The 21,420-nt window shown below is 39.8% G+C and overlaps 1 protein-coding gene across 5 annotated transcripts in view; it reads right to left on the reverse strand.

Annotated features, from left to right (window-relative positions):
- Positions 1-608: 608 nt before the first annotated feature.
- The window catches only part of PHF8 (PHD finger protein 8), an 89,484-nt gene continuing 68,672 nt past the window's right edge, over positions 609-21,420 (reverse strand). For 3 of the 5 annotated variants that reach the window (XM_047093610.1, XM_047093611.1, XM_047093612.1), the window contains 4 exons: positions 15,167-15,262; positions 8,875-8,984; positions 4,164-4,500; positions 609-3,230 (listed from right to left, as the gene is read on the reverse strand). In XM_047093610.1, coding sequence (XP_046949566.1) covers positions 3,142-3,230; positions 4,164-4,500; positions 8,875-8,984; positions 15,167-15,262 — 632 coding nt within the window. In that variant the 3' untranslated portion in view covers positions 609-3,141. Of the gene's footprint in view, positions 3,231-4,163; positions 4,501-8,874; positions 8,985-15,134; positions 15,263-17,947; positions 18,069-21,420 lie in introns of those variants that run through there. The other 2 variants (XM_047093613.1, XR_006964732.1) reach the window with 2 other exon arrangements.

Below are 21,420 nucleotides of genomic sequence, written 5' to 3' on the forward strand. Positions count from 1 at the left end.
GGAACCAGGCTGGCCCCACAACTTAAGATGTTTGATGCTAGAAGGTTTCTTCGCCTGTTTTCTGATCAGTAGGATGAGGACATCAGTGAGGATTAAATGAATCAATATACATAGAACACTAAGAGAAGTGTCTAGCACAAGGAAATGATCATGATGTGTTAGCTCTAATAATTCTATCTTATCCCTTGCACTGAACCTAAACACAGTAATCAAGTTCAGCCTGGAGGAGCATGTCAGATAAAGAGAGAGGGAAGAAAAACAAAACACCAAAATTCCATATTCAAACACAATACAGGTGTAGCCACTAAGAATAGCCCATGGAAGATATGGAAAGCCTTCCCAACAAACTTGTCAGGCCACTTTGAATTGTTGCCTCTTTCTTTTCTGCTCACTGTACTTCTGGTTATGTTTCTAATGTGTCAATTGTGTCTCTCATGAAAGCTGGGATTCTGTCCCCTCCCCACCTCAGGTGTAAGGTTGGGCACCAAGGAAGTGCTGAGTTCACAAAAGGGAGAGGAAGAGAAAATGTAAAGAGAAGGCGGCACTCCTGGACCCACCCCACCACCCACCACCACCACTACCACCACAAAAGAATGCCAAGCAAAGCATTTGCCAAGATAAATCACTTTTATCTATATAGGAAAGGGAGGATCTAAAAAAAATATAAATTACATTAGTAACACAACATAAGAAAAAAACAGGGGAAAAAACAACAGAGAAGTCTGTATGATGCTATTCTAACCTGTTTATAAAAAGGCCCTGCATCAGAAATTCACAATCCTACCCACTTCTAAAAATATATTTAGACATGTACAGAAGCGGTGGGCTTGTTTTTAAATTGTTTGCTTTTCTGTAAAAATATATTAAAGGTGAATAGAAATCCTCTCTCCCTGCCCCCTATCCAACCCCCAGCTCTGTGCTAGGGACTGGATACCAGAGGTTAACTCTCACCATGTTCTACACCTTAGTTACTACCACTCCAATCCCTCCCCAACTCACTTCACTTAGAACCTGAAACATTAAAAAAAAAAAAAAAAAGAAAAAGCACACTAGCCTCTTTGGAAAAGCATAACTCTGAGGGTAAACTTGCTTTTCATTTAAAACACAAAACAACATACAGGAGACTCTGAGAGCCCAACTAAACTAAATGGAAACCCAGTCAAATGGAAGTTGGGTTTCAGCTCCACAGAAACTTCTAACAAAGAAACAGAGGGGAAAGGGGCCTGGAACCAGGGGGATTTGCTAGCAATTAGCTGCCTTTGAAATATCAAGGGGGGAGGGTGTTAATGGGCAGAAGGGCTGGGATCCTGGTCTTTGTTACAGCAGTCAGGCAGGGCCTAGTCAGGCAGTTGCCCACACAGGGACACAAACTGTTCCTCCTTCCCTCCCCTCACTACCCTCTGCTGCCTTGAAATCCCCAAGAAGAGCAAAGCTGGGTGGAAATAGAGGGGAGGGGAGTGGGGACCTCACGTTCTGGGGGGGGGAGGTAGCCAGGCTTTTTGCCTTTGGTGTGACTAGATGGCGGACTGCATGGCCCCTGGGGTCCCCAAAATAAAAAAAAGGAATGGGGTTAAGGGGCCCCTGATTCCAAATGAGGAGAGTAGATGTGGGGCTGTAGAGAAAAGAAAGAAACTGGAGACACAAAGACAACAAGGGCAGCCTCACATACTCCCATAGCCTGCAATGGTAGCTATTAAATTCCCCAGAAGCACTGGGCAAACTGGGGTGAGGTCAAAGTGGGGAGTAGAGGACAAGGATGCACTCCACTTGGGCAGTACCAAAATGGAGGGAGTGGGGCATTATCCATCCAGTCCAGGTTGCCAGAGAGGCGGGACAAACTGAGGTGGAGGGAGACAGTGGAGGAGGAGGGGTTGGGCACTGTTTGGACAATAGAGACATCCACAAAGGGAAGACAGGGAGAGGAGGATCAGATGATCTGCTCCTTTACAGACGGGCATCTCCTCTCCCAGGTTCAGGCTCTCGAATAGCCCATCTGTACTCTGCTTGAGCATTGACCTGATGTCTGGGAGCACAAAGGCCCAGAAGCAAAGATGTGAGTTCTGAGGTCTTCTTTAGACCAAGACCTTAGGTGGGGAAAGGAGGGAGGCTCCTGATGGAGAACCCAGAGGTGAGCTGTCCTGTCACATCCTTTCCAGAAGGTCCAGGCTGTGCTCTGTGGTACAGGTGAAGAGAGCAGGCTGTACATAGGGCCAGAGTTATCTGCTTCAGTGGTAGGAACTTTCAGACTGTTGGAAGATCACCTGTTGGGGCCCAGCTATAGCCACATGGATAATGTTCTGCAGGACCTCAAAATCCAGGCAAATCCCTGAAGCTCACCTTGGGACAGGGGACCTCATCTGTAGCCACCCAAAAGTAGCTTCCTCCAATGGGCTACAAAGTCATGGTCAAAGGCTTGGGTGTTGGTCCTCTCCCCACCTTTAGACATGACAGAAATCTCTCTTCTTCCCAAAGATGAATGAAGTCAGCCCACAGCCTTTCTAGTCCACCTCTGGAAATGGCCCCTACTGGGGCAATAAGGAGACTCCAGGCCCTCTTCTTTATTTTCATGATGCATTTGGCAAGAGGGGAAAGAGGCTAGACCCTTCTCCCAGGAACGAATCTGGAATGGGATATGTCCACTTGGCTGGGGGGCAGAAGGGGAAGAACATATGGGCAAAGGTGGACAGGCTTCTGCAGACAGGGCTGGAGTTGTGGGAAGTGTTGAGCACTGGGAACTCCATAATCAGGGAAATAGCAAGGGGCCCAGGCTCACTTTGTTTCTCTTCATCCTGCCTCCTAGCTCTAAGTGGGGATGCGAGTATAGGGCAGATAAGGGTGGTAAAAAAGAAATGGGTTGAAGCAGCAGAAGAAGGTTCTGGTCAGCCAGAAACCTCTCCCATTTACCTGCTAGTCAGAGGTATGGAGAAGGAAGGCAGGATGCTCTAGTGGAAGTAGAAAAGGGAGTTAGGGGAGTTGGTGAAGGGGCCCTTTGGGGAGTCCGTGCCTTTGGTCAGTTCCAAGAAAGCAGGACAATGCGCCTCAGCACCTTGTCCGGGGCAGATAGGATCCAGGAGTGCCCCGAGAGTTGACGATGGAGAAGGCAATGGGGGTGAAGGGGTGAGGGGCAGGACACTAGGAGGCTCACAGAAGTAGTTTGCCATTTCTGTGGATTTTCAGGATACGGCCAAGTCTCTGCTTTGCTGTGGCCAGGCCCTTTTTAGGACGCTTTCCTGTGGGGAAAAGAGAGGTAAGTAAAGGCTTTGGCAAGGGCTTCAGCAACAACTCCAGCACCATCTATATTTGTTCTACCCCCCTCCTCTGTTCCTTTGCCCACAGAGTGTCCCCATTCTTATACTGGCTCCAGGCACATCTTGGGCAAGAGGCCCTTCTTAACTACTTCCATCATGCCTTGGCGCTTCCTCCTATGACCTCCTGCAGCAGCTATCTACTCCCTGATTAGCCTGTCTGATTCCTTTTCCTCATTGATTTATTAGGTCCTAATCATTTTCCTTCCTAAATTCTGCAGGGATGTGGTAATGCCTCCCTGTCCTCTTATCCTGACCACGGAGACTGGATAAGTGCCTGGTTAGTGATTATAGCTCAGTGTTCTGGAAGGTGGCATTCCCACGGCCTTGTTTCATTAGCAACCCTCATCTTCATCATCCAATGCCACACTGACTTCACCACCCTTGAGCTGCATACTCTAGGGACTGGGCTTTGAAGGCCAAAGTGAGGAAAAAGAGAGCTTGAGTCATGCCCCCCCATTGCCTCTTCCTCTCTCTCCCCACATCAAATCACTTCCCATGTCTACTGTGACCTCCTCCATATTTGATCAATTTATCTTCTCCCTCTTCATTCCCTCTGCTATAGCCCCAGCTTCTCTTCACTGCAGCCTGAAACCTGTGTATATGTCTCCTCCCTAGACTTCTCACCCACTGCCCACCCTCCACTCTGGTCACCAGAAGGCTCTTTCTAAACCCACATCTGAAATGCCCCTGTTTAACATCAGTTAACGTCCCTTCATTGCCTAAGAGATCAAATACAAGCGCCTTAGGTTGACCATCAGTATCCCTCCCAGGTATTCTCATCTACCAGGGTACTTAGGGTTTGGAGCTGGTGACCCTAAGATCCTACTCAGTTCTGCAACCATATGGCAGCTGTACCTTGTCCTGCTTGATTGCTCTGGGAGCCAACTGAAGGGCGCCGCTGGGTCAAGAAGACGCCAGGGGCCATGGGTGTGGTGCTGCGGTTTGCCTGGGCCATACCAAAGGCATTGGGACGAGCAGTATATTCGTGGTCAGCAAGACTTCCTGAGAGGGCCTCTTGTTTAGGCTCAGGAGGAGGCAGGGGCGAGGAGGAGGTGAGAAGCTGGGGTGTAGTCGCCAGAGATGGGGCTGGCGCTGCCATGCTGAGATTGGACTCTTGAGGTTGAGGCTGTTCTACCTCCTTCAACAAAGGCTTCTTCTTGATGTATTTCTTCTTCTGGGCCTTCTGCAGCTCCTGAAATATAAGCCAAGTGGGAAGGGAAAATTCAGGAGTGGAGAAGAGAGAATTGCCCAGAAAGGAAACTAGACACTGGTAGATGTGGTTCTACAAGTCTCCCCACCCCAAGTCTAGCCTGGATGTTATGTACACAAAACACACAGACCTTCCATCACCTGAGGTCACCTCTTTGGTACCATCCACCCTTAAGTTATCACTGCCACTAACCAGTACAGTGGTAACAGAAGGGTAAATGAGTTCAGAGACTTGGGTTTTAGTCCTAGCATTGCCATTTATGAGGTGGACTACGGATACTTCTAATAAGAATAGCTACATTTATGTCGGCACCTAAGGCCCTTTATACAGTTGACCCTTGAACAACGTAAAGGTTAGGGTAGTACTAACCTCTCACGCAGGCGAAAATCCACATTTTGACTCCCCAAAAACTTAACTACTAATAGCCTACTGTTGACTGGAAGCCTTACTGATAACATAAACAGTCGATTAACATATATTTTGTATGTTCTACATATTATATACTGTATCTTTTGTTTTTTAATATAATTTATTGTCAAATTGGTTTCCATACAACACCCAGTGCTCATCCCAACAAGTGCCCTCCTCAATGCCCATCACCCACCTTCCCCTCTCCCCTATCCACCCTCAGTTTGTTCTCTGTATGTAAGAGTCTCTTATGGTTTGCCTCCCTCCCTCTCTGTTTTAACTTTTTTTCCCCTTCCCCTCCCCCATGGTTTTCTGTTAAGTTTCTCAAGATCCACATAGGAGTGAAAACATATGCTCCTGTCTTTCTCTGACTGACTTACAATAAAGGCAGAGAAAAGAAAATATCAGGAAAATCCTAAGGAAGAGAGAATACATTTACAGTACTACACGAAAAAAAAAAATCTACGTATAAGTGGACCTGTGCAGTTCAAACCTGTGTTGTGCAAGGGCCAACAGTCTGCTTAACTTCATTTAATCCTCAGAGTAGCCCTGAGAAGGAAAATCCCTCAGTTTATAGAAGAGAAAACTGAGGTGCAGGGATATTAAGTAGTTTGAGCCCAAAGCCTCACAGGTGAAGAACTGCTAGGTCCAGGATTCAGCCAGGTCTATCTGAATATCCACCCTGTACACTTCTCAAAAAGGAACTCTGAGAGTGAAAGAGGAGTAGCTTTGGAATAAAATAAAATTTTTAAAAAAACAAAGAAAAACAAAAACAAAAAAAAACCCAAACAAACAAAAACTGGGGTTCAAATATAGGCTTGTGCTCCCTGAGTGGGATGACCTCATCAAGTTACTAACCTCTGTGAATCTCAATCGCCTCATCTGTAAAATGGGCCAAATAAATCTGTTTTTCAGGGTTGTCAGAGAGATTAAATAAAATAATGATGTAAAAACACATAGCACATAGTAGGTACTCAGCAAGTGGTAAACTATTGCTCTATCTTCATATCTTACAAGGTTTCTCTTATTTTTGCTGGTCTTTTAATAGAGGACTTGGCAATCCTCCAGGCCACTAGGTCTTAAAACCTCAATTCTGGATGGAAGAGATGAATAAGAAATTATGGCACTTCTCCCAACATCTTGGATTTCATCCATCCATTGCTCTATGGAGCTACTATCCACTGTGTAGTGGGTACCTGTAGAGTGGGCATCTGGAGCCCTGAGAACCTGGAAAGGTGGTGCTGAGAGCATGTGAACAACTTCACCTTCTGAAATGCTACACAGCCTCACAGACCAACTCAGTGATTACATTTCTTTGCCTTGGCAGCACGGGCCTACTCCTGCCAGGCTGTGGCTACAATAGGAATTTCTGGGGGATAAGAATAATAATATTAGTAATACAGGCCAGGTACTGTTCTACAATTTAACTCATTTAATACTCAGAAGAAGTATGAGAAGAAAGAATTAAAATCACATTTTGAGAAGAAACTGTGGCACAGAGAGATTAAGTCATTTTCCCAAGGTTATAGGACCAATATGTGACCAAGCTGGGATTCAGACCTAAGCCACTGGGCTTCAGAATCACTTTTCTCAGCCATACTGCTATTCCACCCATACCAGAAACTGCATTTCTGCCCCCATTACTCTCATCTGAATCCAGAGATTATCTATTCACACCTAGATCAAATAGCTGAAATTTTTCTACCTTTGCTGCCAATCTCCTCATGTAATTCATCCAGATGAATTACAGAAGACTAGACTGTTTTATGACAGGATCACTTACACTTGCCAATTTCCTTGCTCAGAAGCCTGTTAGCAGGTCTTCACCCAAGTTCAAATTTCCCAGTCTGACATTCATGGTCTTCTACAGTCTGGCCATTCATCCCTATCCAACCCATAATGATTACACTGAGAAGCTAACACGTCTATAGTACTTACTCTGTGACAAGTGACATGCTCTGAGCTTTTCCATATATTACCTCATCAAATCCTCAAAGTTTATGAGGAAACTGAGGCATAGAGAAATTAAGTAACTTGCTAAAGTGGTAGAGTGAAGATTCAAAGTCAGGCAGGCTAGTTCTACAATCCATTTTTTAATCTGAATTTATCTTACCCTATTCCCCATGAAGCCTCCAATCCAGAAAAGATCTGCTCATTTATTTATTCATCCATCCATTCCTTCATTCATTCACCCAACATTGACTAAGCACATGTTTAGTATAGTGGGGATACCAAATTAAATTAGATATATCCCCACCCTTCAGGCACATACAGTTTAATAAGGAACACAGAAAAGCACACTTATGACTGTTAAGAGAGAATGCTACAGAAGCACAGAAGACTACTGTAATAAATTGGTGGTAGGTGGTATGAAGGTGTGTTAGGTAAGGAATCCGAAAGGGATAATTCCCAATGGGCAGAGGAACAACCTGTGCAAAGGCAGAGGCATGAGACACTGTGATACATGCTAAGTGAACTTCAAGTATCATGGTACAATAGTATAGCTGGTGTGAAGGGCATGTATGAGGGGCTGGTAGGAGGTTAGGGAGGAGAGGTGACCAGAGAACAAATTAAGAGGGCCTTGTGTGCTTTGCTAAGGATTTCCCTTCTCCTGGAATGCCTTTCTGTTCCTTCCAAAAGTTCAGCCTGCAAAATGCCTCCCAGATTCAAATCCTCTTCTTTCAAGTCATCCCTCATCAACCGAAACAGAAGTGAGCTCCTTAGAAGGCACTAAAAATAGTTTTCACAGCTTTAATTAATGTATCTGTTTATTTAAAGCAGTAGAACACTCCCCTCCCCCACTTTTTTTCCAGATTACATCTAACATGGCACTAGGGTATATATAACAGAGGGAAGTTCTGGTCAGAGATGGCCTACCTGCCCTGCTTGGTCTCTGCTAACTCCCAACAACAGCCTGAGACATTTCTAAGCAACTCGAGCGCTCCATATAACAGCATATTTAAAACATCGTTCTATTAAATTTTATTGAGATAGGATATGATTATTAAATTCTATAAACATTTAACTATTTTATTGAAATAGCAAGTAACATGAAATTTGAAGTTAGAGGATATGAGTTTGAATCTTGTCTCCTCCATTTACTGGCTGTATTATCCTGGACTAGTCACTTAAAGAGAGCCTCATTTTCTTCACCTGTAAAATGATGAAAATATCACCTATTGAACAGGGCTACTGGGCAGATTACATGTGACGTTGTACATGGAAGCCCCTAACATAAAAGCAGATACCCAACAAATGCTCTAAGCAATAGTGTGTGGCATGAAGAGCCAAGAAGATGTTGATAAGGAGAGAACCAGAAAATTTAACTCCAACTGTTCCCAGGGTTGCTGAGCGCAGTATACACATTAGAGAACTTTGTAAACTGTAACCTGCTAGGAGGTCAATTTAATTCTAGTGAAGTGACCCTTTAGGACAAAAACTAGTGAGTGAAGTTTTCTTGGGCAGCAGGGGCTGAAGATTAAGGCAATAATATTTGGCACAGAGGACAAGGAAAGCCTCTCCGCCAAAATCAAAATCCAATACTGGTTGGGTGGCAGAGAACTTGAGTACACTCAGCTAGTAACCTCCTCGGGGTTCCATCTGATGGCAAATGCTCTCATTCAAGGACAGCCCTGGTCCTTCCCACCTAACAGGTTTTTACACACCTAGAAAGGCAAGTGATATCAACAAGAGCTTTTCTCTGGCCCCCTATTTCCTTTCATCCTAAATCATGTCAACTGTGTGATCTGTGGAAGTAGCTTGTCATCGAGTTGGGCTGTGAAGGATATAGGAGGAGCCTAGGATAATGCCATATATAAAGATCAAAGGCTACCCACCCACTCCCCGATGAGACAACAGTGGGAACCTATCAGCCTGAAGGTCTCAGTTTTAAGGCTCTAAGGAAACTGGGGTCGGTAGCAAGGCCACTGCCTAGATGTCAGCACCTACCTGCTGGGCTAGTTTTGCAGCTGCTGCAGCCAAGCCCGTTTCAATGGAAGCTACCCGGGTCCCCTCACGCACAGGACGGTCCTGCTTTGGTAGAGTTGGGGTCACACGGGCTGCAGAGGAAACAGGATGAAAACATTTATCTGAATGTCAACCATATTCCCTACCTCTGAGCCTCCCCAAAGGTGGTCTCACTGGTCCCCCTGCTTACAGCTTTTTAGAAAGTTAGATTTTGTTTCCCATCAGGGAAGAAGCTAATTTACAAATGCTCAAAGAACACAATGCACACACTGATTACAGGGTAAAAGTTAACTTCCCTGAATTGGCATTTAAGGTTGTCCATGGTCTGCTCCTGACCTACTTACCTCCTCAACCTTATTTCTACATCCATATTCTCAGCTTCTCTAAACAGAATGGCTTATTATACCTCCAGAATAAGTACAGCTCATCCTCTCTCCCTGTGCCTTCATCCTCACCATCCATACTGCCTAGAGTACCCTCTTCCCTTTGTCCCCCACTTCAAAACCTGCCTATCCTTCAAAGGCAAGCTGAAATCAACTTTCTATACAAAACCTCTAGGACCTCTCTGGCTCACACCGACTTCTCCCTCTCCTGAACTTACAATACATACAAGTCACTCAATATATATTATGTACCATCTTGTCTCATTCCCTAACATTGATGTGCTGCTGTGTGTGTTATGTGGTCAACCAAACAGGCTATGAATTCCTGAAGAAGACTGTCTTCTTGTATAACCCTTTTATAGTGCCATAAGAATCTTGAATCAAAAAATAGTTACTTATCCCACATTTTACATAGGAAGTATACTTCAGGATAACCAAATGGCCCCAGATGATGAAGTTGAACTCTTCTTTATAGAAGAATGCCAGCTAATAAATGGAATGACAGAATTAGAAAATCACAGGTTTGCAAGGCCTAATAAAACAATTGATTCTAGGGCACTGGATATTCACACAGTACCTAAGTATTACCTCACATACTACTTGTAGTCTCAAGAAGGAAAAAAACTAGCTTTATGACAGTAAGATCCTATCACCCCCTTAACTAAGCCTACTTTTTTTATTTAAAAAAATCTTTTTTAATGTTTATTTATTTTGAGGGAGAGAGAGAGACAGAATATGAGCAGGGGAGGGTCAGAGAGAGAGGGAGACACAGAAACCGAAGAGGGCTCCAGGCTCCAACCTATCAGCACAGCGCCTGATGTGGGGCTCAAACCCACAAACCGCAAGATCATGACCTGAGCTGAAGACGGACGCTTAACTGACTGAGCCACCCAGGCGCCCCCCACCCCCAGGTAAGTATTAACCTGATTGTTACTAATAGTGAGACAGCTGACTTCATGTGCCTCCTGATACAGTGCAATATGAAATTCACAGCATCACCTGGGAAGTAGTTTTGCCAAAGACCTAAAATCAAGTAAGTGGTTCATATTACTTCCAGTTTTTAGGAAATGAAGAGATAAGACAACAAGTTAAATGACAACATGAGAAAACAATCAGACATTCTACAAGATAAATGGCCTGTTTCATTAAAAAGACAATGTCACAAGGAAACAAACAAATCTAGAAGGTGGGATGTGTTACAATTACACTAGCTTTTACAATAATCAACAGCATAAAACAAAAAAGGGGGAATGCTCTAGGTTAAGAAAGACTCAAAAGGTATGACAGCCAAATACTTTGTGAACTGTTAGATCCTGATTTAAACAAATCCACTGTAAAAATACCTTTTTTGGTTAGACAACTGAGGAAAATTGATTATGGACTTAGTATTAGATTATGGATAGGAATTATCACATTATTAATTTTGTTATGTATGATAATAGGATTATGGTTATATGAGAAAATGTATTTTTTTAGAGATGCTTATTAAAGTACATTGGAAGTGAGGAATGACACAATATTTAGGATCTGCTTTAAAGCACTGACAATTTTGATAAAAAGAAAATAGATGAATCAAACATAGCAAAATCTTGGTAACTGTTGATTCTTAGTGGTGGGTGTATGGGAATTTATTGTACTATTCTATTTTTAATTAAAGAAAAAAATCAGTGTCAAAGGAAAAAAAAGAGGTGGTGGTGGTTATTGACCTAGATTTAAAGATTCCTTGGTTAGCTATTATTATTATTATAAAAAAAGACTTTCCATATAAGCAGTATGCAGATTACAGAATAAGCAATTCAAAAGGCTGAAGTCCTCTCTTTATAAAGGTGACATTTGTTTAAAAATGATGTGAAGCAAATGTAGCAAAAATGTTAATGTGCAGTTTTGGTTATAGATTCTTGGATATATTTTATATTGTTCTCTATAGTTTTGTTATGTGTGGTGGTTTTAAAACAAGGCCTCAAATTCTTTGACATTGTTCCTATTGATAGGTGGGGTCTTATGTTCCCTCCCATTGAATTCCAGCAGGCTTATTTGTAGCCTATAGAATGTGGTGAAGGTAACACTGCCTGACTTCCCAGGATAGGTCAGAAAAGGCAATTTCAGTTTCTGCATTGCTTGCTAGAACACACACTTTGAGCCCTGAGCAGGCATGGAAGAAGTTCGATTGCCTTGAGGCCACCAGGCAATGAGGAAGCTAGTCACATGGAGAGGCCACATGTTGGCACTATGCTTGGCAGTTCTAGTCCTTGAGTCTTCCCAGCCTAGGCACCAGATATGTAAGTTAGTGACACCTCAGATGATTCAAACTCTTGGCCATCAAGAAACCCCCTCAGCTTTCTAATTTTCCCAGATAAGGCCCCATACTATATGGAGTAGAGACAAGCTACCCTTACTGTACCCTTTCCAAATGCCTGACCTGTATAATACATGAGAAAGTTCTTGTTTTAAGCTGGAAAAAAAAACCCTCCTTCAGTGAACCTGGATTTTGAGGAAAAAATACTATAAAAGACATTTTGTGGGGCACAGTGGAGAAAATTTAATGATGGACTGGGTATTAGACGATCTTAAGGAATTATTAACTGTTAAGTACAACAAAGGTAGTATGGTTAGGTAGGAGGGTGTCCTTAGGCGATATTGAAGTATTAAGGGGTAAAATATCATGTTATGGCTGCACACTACTTTGAAGTGGCTCACCAAAAGCTAGAAGATAAATGAATAAAGCAAATACAGCAAAATATACTGAGAATATAGGTGTTTGTGTACTATCTTTCTACATTTATGTATGTTTGAAATCTGTCATCATAAAAAATTTTAAATGACTGAGACTAAGAGATTATAACAACCCAATGAAATGTTTAGTCCTTGAAAACATCCTGATTTGAATACACAAATTATAAGATACTTTTGGTACAACGGGGGGGGGGGATATTTGAATAAGGATTTGGTATTAAATGACGTTAGAAAATAAATGTTATTTGACTTAGGTGTCATAAAATGGTACCATGGTTATAGAAGAAAATGTCATTTTCATAGCAAAGCATACTGAACTATTTGGTATGTCATGATGGATGGCAATAGCAAGAATGACAAAGTTAAGGACTTCCAAAAACACACTCCTGAATTAAGACAATGAAAAACTGGTAAAAATTGTCAGAAAAAAACTTTTTCAGAACTCTGGATAATTAGCTAAAGGCTTACAGCAACCCTCTAGTGAATTCTAGTAGGGAAGTGAAGACTGTGAAACGGGTGAGAAGGACACTTTTTATTGTATATCCACATGTACTTTTTGCCCTCCTGGAGTTTATACAATTATTATTATCTTTTAATGTTTATTTATTTATTTTTGAGAGCGCACACAAGTGGGGAAGGGGCAGAGTGTGGGGGAGACAGATGATCTGAAGCAGGCTCTGTGCTGATAGCAGACAGCCCGATGCAGGGCTTGAACTCATGAACCGTTGAGATCATGACCTGAGCCGAAGTCAGACAATTAACTGACTGAGCCACCCAAATGCCTGCCCTTTTGGGCATCGTCAGAGATCCATTGTCGGTAAATAATCAGAGACACCAACACATATAAAGATGTTCACCTCAAATATTACTAATTGTGAAAATGTGGCAATAGGCTAAATGCCTCACGTTAAAGAGAAGTTAGGTAAACAAGGTATATCCACAGAATAGAATATTTTGTAGCCATTAAAATACTTATAAACAATGGCGTAAGGACGTGCGTATGAAATAATATTGATTTAAAAGGCCAGGTATATTTACTGGTTTTCAACTTTTACAGTCAACCGCTAGTTACTATAGAGTATTTATCACAAGAAAATGTAAATGCTAACAACCTTGACAATGTAAACAAAAATGTGCAGTTCATGAGAAGTGGGAAGCAGGAAGGAGTACTAATGTCTGTATCTTAGAAAGTGGATAATCAAGACAGACTGACAGAAGCTGAGAGACAGAGAAATAGAGACTAAGTTGGTACATCAAGAAATGGTGGTATAAATAAACCCTATTATCTTGAATTTTGGAGGTAACAACCAAAAAAAAAAAAAAAAAAAAAAACTATGAGGTTGCTTCTCAGGCACAGGATTGGAAGTGGGGAAAGCAGGGGCAAAGACTACTGCATTTCATCCTAAACTCCTCTGTACTATTTGATTTGCTACCAAATATACACATTAATTTGATTAAAAGGCAAAAAAAAGCTTAAAGCAGGATATAGGCTTGTCTCTACACAGTGTAATTTTAACCATAAAAAGAAATACATAGGAAAACCAGACTTGAAAGAAACGTGTCAAAACACTAACACAGTGGTTGCTTCCGGGTAACTGGATCATGGGTGGTTTCTTCTTTACACTTTCCTCTATTTTCCGTATTTTCCCACTTTTCTATTTTGCTAATCAGCCAGAAACTATATGAAAAAATACAATCAGAAAATAGGACTTAAAAAAGAAAAAAGAAACATTTGCTGACTGGCTCACTAAGAGAACACTTCCTAAGATTACTCTGCCACCCTTGTCCCCCAACCCCAAGCCAACAGCAGAAAGGCCAAATAAGGATGGGTGGGGCCAGCAGGATCTTTATTTCCTGGGGAACCATGGGTAACTGAGATGCCAGCACCCTCTGTGAAAGACTGCTGCAGTAATGGCTTTCAATTTGCTCTCATCTCCCTGTAGCATAGGAGGATTCTGCAGCTGTCTCTCTCTCTCTCCTCTCTCTTGAGATGTAATGTATTTCTCCAACCCTGGAATTGAGGCTTGACTATGTAACTTGCTTTGGCCAGTGGGACAATTGAAAACATGACACAGGCTGAGGCTTGAAAAGTGCTGGTAAGCTGGGGCTTTACTTCTCTTACTACTGGACATGCTTCTGCTATCCTGTGAAAAAGCTCAGGCTGGCTTCCTGGTAGACCAGGAGAGACCACATGGAGAGAGGTCCTAGCCACCCCAAATTAGGTCAAGACCCCTGAGGAAGATCTTTTTAGACCATCCAGCCCCAGCCAAGCCAGTCCAGACTAGGACAATAGCTTAGCCAACCTACAGAATCATGAGAAATGATCAGCCGTTATTGTTCTGAGCCGCTAAGTTTTGGGTAGTTTAATAAGCAGCAAAAGCTAACTGACACAACCTCCACTGTGAAAACCACCGAACCAATGAGATGAATAAAATTACCCTCTAAATTCCATGTTCAACTCAATGACCATTCTTTTTTCCTTCCTCAGAGCTGGCCTCTCAGCCAGTATAGGTGACAGTCTAAGGAGTCTTGGGCCTTGTGGAGTTAGGCAGTCAGCAGAATTTCCTTCATTTGACAACATTATTTATTACCAAAGGTCTGGGATGACAGTAGCAGAATGTTCTCAGAAGTCTGAGACTGCTTGTTGGAATATGCTCAAGATCTTTTTTTGGAAGTTTATTTATTTATAATGAAAGAGAAAGTGTGCACAAGAGCATGAGTTGGGGAGGGACAGAGAGAGGGAGAGAGAGAGAATCCCAAGCAGGCTCTGCACTGTCAGCACAGAACCCTATGTGGGTCTGGAACTCACAAACCGCGAGATTGTGACCTGTGCCAAAGTCAAAGTTGAATGCTTAACCAACTGAGCCACCCAGGTGTCCCTCAAGGTATTCTTTTCACTTCAAGCCATATAATATCAGAAGCAACATGGTTCATTACCTCTGGCTATGCTGAGCTGAGTGCATGAAATGTGTCTTATCGATCATTTTTACTCCAGCCCCTAACACGGTACCTGGCACACAGGTGGTAATCAACAAATGTTTACTGAATAAACAAATGAATGACTGAATCATGTCTCCTTATGTTAAATATCCCAACTACCCCCAGCCTATTTTCCCCAAACCATACCTACAGAGTTTAAGGACAGAATACTGGATCACCTTTAGGACTCCATGGAGCATCATCTGAATTTTTCTTTTTCTTGGGTCGAGATTTCAAAGCAGGGTCATCATCGTCAGACTCCAGGGAAGGATAAACTGCAGTGAAAGGGAAAAGCAGGGTAAACTGAGATTTCGTCCAGAAGGGTAAAGACAGATGGATACCTACATTTCAGCTCCTCCCACTCCTACCAGTAGATCCTTTACTTAATTCACATACAAAGGCAGGAACCCCTGAATGTGCCACATATTTTTCATGTCTTTCTACCTTTGTACTTTTGCTGCAAATGTCCTTCTCCAAGCATCACCTAATTCTGATTCACTCTCAACATCCATTTAGTGAGCAACCTCATGAGTTACTTTACTGACCCTGCAAAATTCAGCTCCAGATTCACTACCTAAAGAAGCCTTCCTTGTTCTCCCAGTCTGATTGAAATGCTTCCTCAACTCTCCAGAGCATCCTGGGTATACCTCTACTGGAGTTACTTGTTATACAGCATTTAAGAGTTGATAAGTAAATAGGTCACCCCTGATTTACCCTGAGGACAGGGATATGTATTATTTGATTTCAAACTAAGGGAGCCTAACAATGCAGAGTGGGCAATCAATAAGTGTTGGCTGAAATGGAAAAAGAAATGCTATGCACATTATTTACAGAAAGGGAATAGAAAGACCATCTGGGCTGAGTGGCAACTGAACTGGCAACAAGATTACTGGAAATGAATTATCTGAATGACAAAACACACATATACAAGTATCTCATCCTATACACATACATACAAACATCCAGTTTTATCATACTCTCCTCATAAACCACATGTAACACCTATAGGATTTAATGGGAAAATGGTCTAGATAGATCCTACTGAAGTCAACTCTGTTACTACTGCTGCTAAACCTAAAAGAGAAGCAAAGTGAGAGTGAAACTTCTTCCTAATGATCCTACTCCCACTTCTTCTAATGACCAGCTTCAAATTTCTCTGGAATTCTACTTCATCAGAGGAATCCAGTCTTGTACTTCCTTCTAGTGGGACCTCTTTTTTTTTTTGTAACTACATGAGATCATGGATGTTAACTAAGTATACTGTGGTAATTATTTCACAATGTATGTAAGCCAAGTCTGTATACTGTATATGGTATACTTTATACAATTCTGTATGTCAATTATTTCTTAATAAAACTTAAAAAAAAGAAAAAAAGGATTTTTTAAAAAATTGTGTGAAAGAGAAAATTAAATTCATTTAAGACTTAATGACAAAAATATATTTTCTAGTTCCTAAAAAAGGAACGTTGATATAATACACACATTAATAAAATGAAAAGACATGATCATCTCAGTTGATGCAGGAAAAGAATGTGACAAAACCCAACACCCATTCAAGATAAAAAACACTCAGATAAAAGGGCACTTCCTCAATACAGTAACAGACATTTATGAAAACCCACAACTAACATCATACTCAAAAGTGAAAGGCTAAAACTTTTCCCTGAAGATGAAGAATGAGACAATTATGCCCACTTTCACCACTATTATTCAACATTGTACTAGAAGTTCTATCCAGAACAATTAGGCAAGAAAAAGAAATAAAAGGCATCAAATTAGAAAGGAAGAAATAAAACTCTATTTGCAGATGACTTTATGCTATGTACAGAAAAATCCTAAAGAATCTTCAAAAATCTATTAGAGCTAATAACAGAAATCAGTAAAGTTTAAGGATCATGAGAGCTAATAACAGAAATCAGTAAAATTTAAGGATTATGAGATCAATGTAAAAATCAGTTGTGTTTCTAGAAGAACAATATGTAAAGAAAATTAAGAGAACAATTCCATGTACAAAAGCATCAAAAAGAATAAAGCAAATAAGAATAAATTTTAATCAAGGAGGTATGAGACTTATATACTGAAAACTATAAAACATTACTGAAAGAAATTAAAGAAGACCTAAATAAATGGAAAACCAGCCTATGTTCATAGATTGGAGTTCTTAATATTGTTAAGATGGCAATAATATTCAAAGCATTCTACAAATTCAATGCAATTCCTATCAAAATACCGATGGCATTTTTTTGCAGAAATGGAAAAGTTGATCCTAAAATTCCAATGGAATTGCAAGGTACCTGGAATTGCCAAAACAATCTTGAAAAAGAATAGAATGATGGAATAAAATTGAGAGTCCAGAAAGAAACCCCAACATCTATAGTCAATTGAATTTCTGACAAGGGTTCCAAGAACATTCTATGGGGACAAGACAGTCTCTTTAAAAGTGAGTGTTATACAAAGAAACATAGTAAAAAACTCATTGATAAATTAAAATCAAATATTAAAAATTATTCAAATAACCCAAATGAGGGGAGGAAATGAGAAAGAAAAACAAAAAGAGAAAACAAATATAAATGACACAATAAAATGGTAAGCCTTCATCTGAACATATCATTAGTTACATTAAACATAAATGGTCTAAAAATAGATAATCAATAAGGATTTTTTAAAACACCATAGAACTCAAGTAAATGGTTACAAAAAAACTCACTTTAAATGAAATCATATAGGTAAGAAATAAAAGAATAGAACAGTAACTTAAATTTCCCCTGAAAAATACCTACCATTGTGTGCATTTTTAATTTGTTGAAAAATCTTAGTTTATTCAGTACTACATCTGAAATCTGTATGTTTCTGTGTGTAAATCTAATCCATTATTTCTGACTGTGCTAACATTTACCACCCATGACTTCTCCTTTCCCCGAGGGATGGCATCAAGGCCCCCTATAGGAATATTAGCATACCTGTCTCCTGATGGATTTGTGGGAGACATTCTCTGGGCTACATGTTCCACAGTAAGATTTCATGATTAATATTCTTGCCACCAGACTGCACCAGTATGGTCCTGCCACATTCCTGTAAGCACTGAAGTCAGAATTCTAAATTACACTAAGTGATTATGTGGTTGTATCCATTTGCATTTTTCTGCAGATAAGTGAGGTGTACAGCAGTTTCCTGACCTCCAATGAATGAGTCAGTTCAATCTTAGAAGCTTATTTTCCTTTCTTTTTTTCAAACAGTGAATACAGGTTTCCTCTTGGTTCAGTTTAGAGAAATTAGGCCTCATCTTATTCTAAATTATTTCAGTGAATAGCAGTGAGAACAGATTCAAGTTTTTTTTCTCTTAATTCTGTATGGATGTGAATCAAATATCACTTGGGAACCAAAGATAAAGGATACAGGCTGAGTTCTGGGTCATGGTAAAAATAAATGAATCAATGAATAAATGAATGAATACATAAATAAAAAGGAAGAAAGGAAGAAAATGATATAACATACCATTAATTAAAGAAAGCTGGATTAACTATATTATCAGACAAAGTAACTTCAGACCAAGAAAAATTACCTGGAACATAAAGGGAACTAACATAATGACAAGAGTTAACTCAATAAGAAGGCATAACAATCTTAAATGTAGATGCACCTAACAGCAGAGCTTCCAAGTACATGAAGTAGAAACTTATGGAACTAAAAAGGGATATAGACAAATCCTTAATTATAATTGGGAGACTTCAACCCTTCTCTCTCAGTAATTGATACAAGTACACAGAAAATCAGCAAAGATATAGAACATTATCATCAATCAGCTTGATCTAATTGAAACTTTTAGAACACTCAACCCAACAATAGTTGAATATACATTCTTATCAAGTTCACAGTGCAAAATTATCAACATAGACTAAATCCTGAGTAATAAAAAAAATCATAGTAAATATTAAATAAAACCAAAAGTAGGTCTTTTGAAAAGATCCATTAACGGATAAAATGCCAGCAAAAATGACAAAGGAAAAAGGACAAGACACAAATTACTAATATCAAGAATAAAAAGGGAGATACTAAAGACATCACAGACATTAAAAGGATACTAGGAGAATACTACAAGCAATTCTGTTTGTAGTTTTAATACTATTACTACTAGTAATAATACCTACTAAGGAAAATAAAACCATAGTTAAAACTTGAAAAAGAAGTCTCTAGGCACAGATGGTTTCATTTACAAATTCAACTAAACACTTGAAAAAAGAAAAAAAAAACACTAATTCTACACAACCAGTTCCACAAAATAGAAGAGAAGGGAATATTTCCCAGCTCATTGTTTGAGGCCAGCATTGCCCTTATACCAAAACTGAAGTCAGAGAGTAAAAAAAAATTACAGACCAGTATCAATCATAAACACAGACACAAAAATCCTCAGTGAAATTCTAGTAATTGAATCGGGTAATATATAAAAAGATTAATATACCATGATCAAGTAAGGTCTATACTGTAATTTTAAGTCTGGTTCAATATTTGAAAATCTATGTAACCTACCATATTAATAGACAAAAGAAGAAAAACCACATGATCATATCCATTGACAGAACAAAAACACTGGGCAAAATTCAATACCCACTCATAAACAAACTCTCAGCAAAACAGGAATAGAAATGAACTTCCTTAACCTGACAACCTATGGCTAATATTATAACAGTGAAAAGACTGAGTGTTTTCCCCCTTACATTGGAAACAAGGTAAGGTTGTTCACTCACCATACAGTGCTTCAAGTTCTAGCCAAAACAAAAAGGCAAGAAGAAATAAAAGACTTACAGATTAGAACGAAATGAATAAGACTGTCTATATTTGCACATGACATAATCATCTATACAAAAAATCCCAAGAATATATTTTTGAAACTCCTAGAATAAATTAATATACCAATATTGCAGGATACAAGGTCAATACACCAAAATCATATTTATGCATACTAGCATTTAACAATTGGAAACCAAAAGTTAAAAAAGGTACCATTCATAATATCTCCAAAAATACAGAACTTTGGGATAAATCTAACAAAACATGTACAGGATCTGTATGTAAAATCTATAAAACACCGATGAAAGATATTTTAAAAAGATTAAATACAGAGGAATATACCATATACATAGATTAGAAGATTCAATATATCTAAGATGCCAATGGTCTCACAGTCATTGTAGAAATAGGTGATTTCTCAAAGACTTAAACATAGAATTAGCATATGACCTAGCAATTCTACTCCTAGGTATATGCTCAGGACAAATGAAAACATAACATATCCACACAGAAACATAGACGCAAATGTCTATAGCAGCATTATTCATAATAGCCAAAAGATGGAAATAACCCAAATGCCCATTAGCAGATGAACAGATAAACAAATTGTGGCATATCCATACAATGAAATACTGTTCATCCATAAAAAGGAACAAAATACTGATATATTCTACAACTTAGATGAACCTTGAAAACATTATGCTAAACAAAATAAGCCAGACACAAAAGGTCAAATATTACATTATTACTTTATATGAAATATCTATAATGGGCAAGAAAGAAATCAGACAGAAAGCAGATTAGTGATTACCAGGAGATGAGTGTTACCAACAGGGTAACAATCACTTAATGGATATGGGGAGTTTTTCTGAGGTGATGAAAATGTTTTGGAAACAGAGAGAGGCACTGGTTTCATAACACTGTAAATGCACTAAATGCCACTGAATTGTACAATTTAAAATGGTTAAATTACATGTTTTGTGAATTTTACCTCAATGAAAAATAAAGATGCTAATTTTCACCAAACTGGTCTATACATTTAAATACAATTCCAATCAAAATTCCAGAAGAAATGTTTGTGGCTTCAGATAAACTAATTCTAAAATTTACATGGAAAGGCAAAATTGAACTCATAGGACTTGATCTTAAGAATTGCTATAGGGCTATAGTAATCAAGACAATAAAGTACTGGCAAAGGCACAGATACATAGATCAGTGCAAAAGAATGAAACAATTCAGAAACAGACCCACACAAATTTGGCCATTTGACGTTTTACAAAGGTGTAAATGCAAGTCAATGGTGAAAAAAGTCTATTAAACAAATGGTGGTGTTGTGACAACTGGATATCCATATGCCAAAAAAGGGGTGGGAACCTCAACCTAAACATGCCTTATGTAAAACTTCAGTCAGAATAGATCATGGATAGAAATGTAAAACCATAACATTTTTAGATGAAAAGAGACAACCGTTATGACCTGAGTTTACATAAAGAATTGCTAAAGGAGACATCAAAAGCATAATCATTAAAAGATAAAATTGAAGAGCACCTGGGTGGTTCAGTTGGTTGAGTGTCCGACTCTTGATTTCAGCTTAGGTCATGATCCCAGGGTTGTGGGATTGAGTCCCATGTCAGGCTCCATGCTT

The sequence above is a fragment of the Lynx rufus genome, unplaced genomic scaffold, assembly GCF_022079265.1.
Source record: "Lynx rufus isolate CCGP_SWC_20201006 ecotype Redwood Valley unplaced genomic scaffold, mLynRuf1.p SCAF_35, whole genome shotgun sequence".
Lineage (NCBI taxonomy): Eukaryota > Metazoa > Chordata > Mammalia > Carnivora > Felidae > Lynx > Lynx rufus.